General features: G+C 48.4%; 1 protein-coding gene across 1 annotated transcript in view; it reads right to left on the bottom strand.

The window, feature by feature from the left end:
* Positions 1-2,873: 2,873 nt before the first annotated feature.
* Positions 2,874-7,772, bottom strand: part of tyro3 (TYRO3 protein tyrosine kinase) — a gene marked incomplete at its 3' end in the record, with an annotated part of 16,039 nt that continues 11,140 nt past the window's right edge. Inside the window, 8 exon segments of the mRNA XM_080512558.1 lie at positions 2,874-3,327; positions 3,401-3,537; positions 3,952-4,111; positions 4,723-5,005; positions 5,119-5,211; positions 5,324-5,404; positions 5,888-5,983; positions 7,381-7,475. Coding sequence (XP_080368684.1) covers positions 2,874-3,327; positions 3,401-3,537; positions 3,952-4,111; positions 4,723-5,005; positions 5,119-5,211; positions 5,324-5,404; positions 5,888-5,983; positions 7,381-7,475 — 1,399 coding nt within the window.

Raw genomic sequence — 7,772 nt, 5'->3', positions numbered from 1 at the left:
CTGGACGGGCTGACACACCGGAACCGGGTCTGGAAGTCGTTACTGTGAACTGGTTCGGTTCGGATCGGATCATAGGGACACTGTGTGTGTGTGTGTGTGTGTTCATACTGCTGACGTCTTCAGTTTCCAACATGGATGTTTTCACTCGTCTTGTAGTTTCAGATTAATTTCAACTCCCGTTGCTCCTTTAAGACTCTTTGTCAGCAGTAACTAGTTCTTCCTCTCATTTCTCGGTAACTTACCAGGAAGTAACTAGTCCTACTAACACGACGTGGGTCAGTAAAGCTTCTGCTCGTCGGACTTGACGGATAATAATGTCACATTCAGCCCAATTCCCATTTTATAACCTAGTAGAACCACAAAGACCGTTTAAATTTGAAGTTTTTCTTTGAGTAAACACGATTATAGTTTCTTCTCCTTTCACCAAAACCAAACAACTACTAATAAATCTCAACTTGCAACCAATTTTAGTTGCACTTCTGGTGCAAAATGTCCAAAAAAAACCCATTTACGAACTCACCCTGGTAGCGTAGCGTTCATGCTAGTTTGACAGCATCGCGGAAAATCTGGGCTCGGGTCTTTTATCCGCTGTGTTTTACATTTTGCTCGGCGGTTTTGGCCGGATTGGGTCAGTTTTGGCCCACGGGCCTCATGTTGGACACCCCCCGGTTTTGCTACACGTTAACTGGACGAGCAGCACCTCCGACATTCCATGATTAGCATTAGCCCGGGTCCCCAGTAGCACTGATGTAGCGCTAAAATAGCAGTTGGCTAGCCGCTGTTTCGTTACAGCTTCTTCCTGTCATTAGTTAACATCCGATTATAGAGCATCTTCCTCTAATGAAGCTTCATCTGAGTGAATCTTGTCTAAATAGTCCAGACAGCTTAGCTAATGCTACAAACAACACAGCTAATTTAGCATTATTAGCCTATATGTTTCTTGGCTAGTTTAATTTGCACACTGCACCGCGTGTTTGAAAATTACTTTATTGTGAACAATGAAAATTAAGTGAAGGTGAATAAAAACTGACCTTTGACTCACATTAAACACTGGGGCATTAATTTAATTTAATTTAAAATGACTTCCTTTCATTCCATGACGCTATAAAGTCCATAAAGCAGAGGGATCGACAATGTCACTCATCTCAGTGGATCAGATTATTGTCAACTATGGAATTCTACACCTGCGAAAATCAAGTTACCCAATTTCTATGTAGAATATTGAAAAAAGCTCAAAAAAAGTTTGTTTACGTTGAAATACAGCTAAAAGGTGGAATTTATGTAAATGGGTGGAAAATCCCTTGTGGCTCCGCCTCCGCCCCGTGAAGCTCACCTGTCCAGGTGAGACCAGCCTTCACCTCCACTCACCTGCAGTTCCTGACCGCCACGCGTCGGTAAGGACGACTGATCGGAGCCCAACGGGTCAGTTTGTCAAGTTGCATAACATGGATTATATAGAATTAACCCTTCGTGCTTCAAACGACGAAGCTCCGCCTGGAAACCAGAGGCGTCTCATTGGCCGATCGCTCAGCAGGAAGTGACTCAACGTCACCTTGTGCCCCTTCCTGTCACTTCTTCATTCACTTCGCTGTGAGGTGGTTGCCATGGTGACGGGGCATCAGGACTGACAAAGCCCCCCGTCACCGCATACCACCTGCTCCAGGTAAGCTCACCTGGTCAACAGGTGTGTGTGTGTGTGTGTGTGTGTGACTCCTCAGGGTGTCCCATAGTGCACAAAACATATTTTCCCACAAATAAAATTTCACTTTTAATAACTTTTTCTGTGACTCAGTTTTTTTTTTCTTCACTTCTGAGTGTTTTCAGTTACAGCAGAAAAAAACAAAACAACCTTTATTTAAACTTCCAGGTGATTCGTTACAACAGGCAGTCGTTAGTTTTCAGTCCTGGAACGCCGTGATGTCATAAACTACCTTGTTAATTCAGTGGGGGGGGGGGGAAAAACCCCCACAAACAACCTAAACAGACGTTGTCATGGTTACGGAGTTACAGCAGCATCGCCTGAACACCCCCAGGGGCCTCTATTAAAATCTCAAATTCATTATAGTAAAAAGCTGTTAATATTTTTAGTTAAACTAAAAAACTAGGGGCCCCCGGGCTGGAATGAAAGAGTTGGACCCCCCCAGGACCAGCGCCCCCTGCTGGGCTCCTCTCACCACTCGAGGCCCCGCGAGCTGAGGAGCAGCTGATCACATGACCAGATGAACGGATGAATCCTGACGAGGTGAAGAAGAATAAATATTTGAGCAGCACCTGAAGGTTTCGAGGCGCCCCCCGGACCAGTGTCGAGACCGGAATGGACAAGTGGATGTGGTTTCCATGGTAACTACAGCAGAGTTAAAAGTGTCGGCATCCCGATGAGGCAAAAACCACAAAAAACCTGGACAAGATCCAACATCTGGAACCAAAATGAAATGAAGAGCAGTAAAACACTTCCTGCTTTGAGGCTCCGCCCACAGAGGAGGGGGAGTCACAGACACCTGTCGCTCAGGAATGACATCACAGCTCGGGCGGCCAATAGGTGCGCTCCATTCCAGTCACTGGCCCAGCGACCGTCGCCTCGTACCGCTTCCAAGAGTCCGTACGGCGGTTAGTCGGTTAATCACCGGTGAGTTAGCGAGTTGCTATGGCAACCAATAGTAATCGCCCCTCCAGTCCACAGGGCTCGTTATTCAAAAATAGTTAACGAGCTGAAGTAGTTTTTAGTGAGGAGGCGTGGATGGCGCCCCCTGCAGGTGACGAGTGTTCCCACCACACCGCTGACTCAAACTGCCAGTCTGACTCCGCCCACATGCGGCGGCTCCGCCTCGTAGGAGGAGCCACCCACAGGAAGCCCTGCGATTGGTCGATTCGCCTCAGACGTTGATGACGTCCTCCTCGTCCCTCGCCAGGTCTCCTCCTCCTCCCCTGCGCCCCTCCGCTCCCTCCCCGTCCTCCTCCGCCGCGCCGCACGGGCCGATGATGTACCTGTAGTCGCCGCCGATGGCGAGCGCGGCGCCGGACGCCATCATCAGCCAGTCCTTCTCCTCCTCGTCCGCACGCCGCTGCCACGGGACGCTCCAGCTCGCCGCCGCAGCCTCCTCGTCCCGCTGCGCCTCCTGCGGCCCCGGGGCCCAGGCCCCCGCCCCTCCCCCGGCTCCCAGGCTGGGCTCCGCCTCCTCGCCCTCCAGGTTGACGTAGAGCAGCGGCTGCTTGGCGAGAGGCGCCGGCGACACGCTGAGCCACAGCGCCTCCAGCTGGCCGACCAGGAGCTGGAAGCTGGGGCGGCACTTCGGGACGGGACTCCAGCAGCTGTGCATGATCTCATATCTGCAACACAGCAGGGGGGGGGGGGTGAGGGTTCCCCTCCTCACCAGCTGGGGGGCGCCGGCGCTTTACTCACATGTCGTCCCTGCAGTCCGGAGGCTTCTTCAGCCGCTCGCCTTTGATCAGAAACTCGTAGATTTCAGAGTTTTCCACGCCGGGATACGGCGTCTGGCCGCGAGTCATGATCTCCCACATGGTGACGCCGAACGCCCACTGGAACACACATTATATATACATATATACACATGTATATATATATATGTATATACACACACACACACACACACATATATGTGTGTGTATATATATGTGTATATATATACATACACATACATACATATATACAAATACAAACATATATATACATTTATATGTATACACACACACACACACACACACATATATATACATACATATGTACATATATACACATATATGTATGTATGTATGTATGTCTATATATATGCATATACATACATACATATATACACACACACACATATATATATATATATAAATATAGACATATGTGAAATCAATTACTTTTTCTCCTGAGTGTGTGTGTGTGTGTGTGTGTGTGTGTGTGTGTGTGTGTGTGTGTGTGTGTGTGTGTGTGTGTGTGTGTACCACGTCGCTCTGGGTGGTGTACACGTTGTCAGCCAGACTCTCCAGGGCGATCCACTTCACCGGGAGTTTGGAGACGGATCCTTGTCGGTAATAATCTCCACTGTAGATCTTCTTGGAAAGACCGAAGTCGGCTACACACACTGTCATGTTCTCATCCAGCCTGCAACACACACACACACACACAGGTATACACAAACTGTTACACACACAGGTATACACACACACACACACACAAGTATACACAAACTGTTACACACACACTGTCATGTTCTCATCACGCCTGCAACACACAGGTATACACAAACTGTTACACACACAGGTATACACACACACAGGTATACACAAACTGTTACACACACAGGTATACACACACACAGGTATACACAAACTGTTACACACACACTGTCATGTTCTCATCACACCTGCAACACATAGGTATACACAAACTGTTACACACACAGGTATACACACACACAGGTATACACAAACTGTTACACACACAGGTATACACACACACAGGTATACACAAACTGTTACACACACACAGGTATATACACACACACACACGTATACACAAACTGTTACACACACAGGTATACACACACACAGGTATACACAAACTGTTACACACACACACAGGTATACACAAACTATTACACACACACACACACACACACACACACACACACACACACACACACACACACACACACACACAGGTATACACAAACTGTTACACACACACACAGGTATACACACACACACACACACATGCAGTTCCTGGCCGCCAGGTCCCGGTGGATGATGCTCCTGCTGCTCAGGTAGTCCATCCCCCGGGACACGTCCAGCATGAAGCGCAGCAGCGTGTGCAGGTTCAGCTCCTGGGACAGAGACAGGGACACGTCGACAGGTTTAGGATGCGTGTGAGTGCGTGCGGCGGCATGGCGGGCGGCGTGGCGGGCGGTCCTTACGAAGGGCTGCTCGCCCAGCCTGGACAGCAGCAGGAAGGTGTGCAGGTCTCCGTGCTTCATGAAGGGCAGAACCACCATCGGCACTGGCAGACGCTGGCCGGGACGGCGGTGGAGACTCACTCCTGGTGGACGGGACGGCCTGTCAATCACTGTGTGTGTGTGTGTGTGTGTGTGTGTGTGTGTGTGTGTGTGTTACCGATGAGCTGGATCACGTTGGGATGGTGGAAGTCCTTCATGTACGCCGCCTCCTTCAGACACTGCTCTATGTCTCCTGAGGAAGTGATGTCAGCTGGAGGACCAAGACACTGTTAGACTGATGCTCTATTAACCAGAGAAGAAGAAGGAGGAGGAGGAGGAGGAGGAGGAGGAAGAAGAAGAAGAAGAAGCAGAAGAAGACTCACATTTCAGAACTTTGACGGCCACCTTCTGGATGGAGGAGTCGTCTGTCTTCAGCAGAGCTTCTCGCACCGAGCCAAACTCACCTGCGCACACACGCGCGCGCACACACACACACACACACACACACACACACACACACACACACACACACACACACACACACACACACACACACACACACACACACACACACACACACAGAGACACACACACACACACACGGTTTGTTGTTCGGTACAAACGTCCTGAAGCCCTCAGCACCGTCTGACAGGTTGTTTCATGTTGAAGCAGCCTGAACCTCCCGACGGTCAAACGCTGACTCAGCACTTCCTGGTGTTTTGTACACAGGGACACACCCACACAGGTGAGTCCCCCCCCCACAGGTGAGTCCCCCCCCACAGGTGAGTCCCCCCCCCCACAGGTGAGTCCCCCCCACACAGGTGTGAGCCCGTCTCCGTATACGCTGAGACAGGCAGCGTTAGCGTCACAGAGTTGATGCTCTGTGATGTCACGTCCCCACGCCGTCGTCATGACAACAGCAGGTGGAGTCGATAAGACTGTCTCACCTTTGCCCAGCATGTGTCCCAGAGTCAGCAGCCTCTCTGGGAGCAGGACGTCCTGGAGTTTGTTCTTCAGCTCCTCGTTGATCCCTAAACTGTCCACTGGAGGCACACACACACGTACACGCACACACACACACGCACACACACACACACACACACACACACGTACACACACACACACACACACACACACACACACACACACACGTACACGCACACACACACACACACACACACACACACACACACACACACACACACACACACACACGTACACACACACGTACACACACACACACACACACACACACACACGTACACGCACACACACACAAGTTCATGTTTTTAATCTATGTTTTCATGGGTTTTTTAACGGTAAGTTTCAGACACTCCAAAGTACTTGTGTAGTTGAAGAGCTGTTTGTATACTTGTAGATACATTATGTAGTTGTAGAGCTGTAGTGTAGTTTAGTAGTTGTAGAGCTGTAGGGTAGTTGTGTAGTAGTGTATTAATGTAGTTGTAGTGTAGTAGTGTACTTGTGTAGTTGTACAGCTGTTGTCGTGTAGTAGTGTAGTTGTGTAGTAGTGTAGTTGTAGAGCTGTACGGTAGTCGTGTAGTGGTGTAGTTGTAGTGTAGTTGTATAGTAGTAGTGGTGTAGTTGTAGTGGTGTAGTTGTATAGTTGTAGTTGTGTAGTAGTAGTGGTGTAGTTGTAGTGGTGTAGTTGTAGTAGTGTAGTTGTGTAGTAGTAGTGGTGTAGTTGTAGTAGTGTAGTTGTAGTTGTGTAGTAGTAGTGGTGTAGTTGTAGTAGTGTAGTTGTGTAGTAGTAGTGGTGTAGTTGTGTAGTAGTAGTGGTGTAGCTGTGTAGTAGTGTAGTAGTAGTGGTGTAGTTGTAGTTGTGTAGTAGTAGTGGTGTAGTTGTGTAGTAGTAGTGGTGTAGTTGTAGTGCTGTAGGGTAGTAGTGTAGTTGTAGTTGTGTAGTAGTAGTGGTGTAGTTGTGTAGTAGTAGTGGTGTAGTTGTAGTGCTGTAGGGTAGTAGTGTAGTTGTAGAGCTGTTGTGTAGTAGTGTAGTTGTAGTGTAGTAGTGTAGTTGTAGTGTAGTTGTAGAGCTGTACGGTAGTTGTGTAGTAGTGTAGTTGTGTAGTAGTAGTGGTGTAGTTGTGTAGTAGTAGTGGTGTAGCTGTGTAGTAGTAGTGGTGTAGTTGTAGTAGTGTAGTTGTAGTTGTGTAGTAGTAGTGGTGTAGTTGTGTAGTAGTAGTGGTGTAGTTGTAGTGCTGTAGGGTAGTAGTGTAGTTGTAGTTGTGTAGTAGTAGTGGTGTAGTTGTAGTGCTGTAGGGTAGTAGTGTAGTTGTAGTGTAGTAGTGTAGTTGTAGTGTAGTTGTAGAGCTGTACGGTAGTTGTGTAGTAGTGTAGTTGTGTAGTGGTGTAGTTGTAGTGGTGTAGGGTAGTAGTGTAGTTGTGTAGTGGTGTAGTAGTGTAGTTGTGTAGTTGCACTCACAGGTGGACTCCTGCTGCTCGTTGACGTTCCTGCTGAAGGACCTCGCTGCAGTAAAAGACACGGAGCTGTCGGGACCTGGACTCTTAAACGCTGAACTGTCAACACAACACGGTTAGCAATAGCATTAGCATTAGCATTAGCCACTGCGGGGGAACTGATCAGATGTTGATAACAACATATCGTCTGCCGAGGAAACTACCGGACCTCCAGCTGCTGGAATCGTCCGTTTCCACTATAATGATGATTATTTAGACTGACGACGTCAAACAAAATGTCAAAAACCTCCAAACCAACAAATTGTTAAAAACTCCAAACAAAACATTTATTATCTGGATCTGAAACGGATCTCGGCAGAATCAATATCTACCCTTGGATCTCTCTTTCAAAGAATC

The sequence above is a fragment of the Blennius ocellaris genome (genome assembly GCF_963422515.1).
Source record: "Blennius ocellaris genome assembly, chromosome: 17".
Taxonomy (NCBI): Eukaryota; Metazoa; Chordata; class Actinopteri; order Blenniiformes; family Blenniidae; genus Blennius; species Blennius ocellaris.
This window is presented reverse-complemented; position numbering and strand designations above follow the sequence as displayed.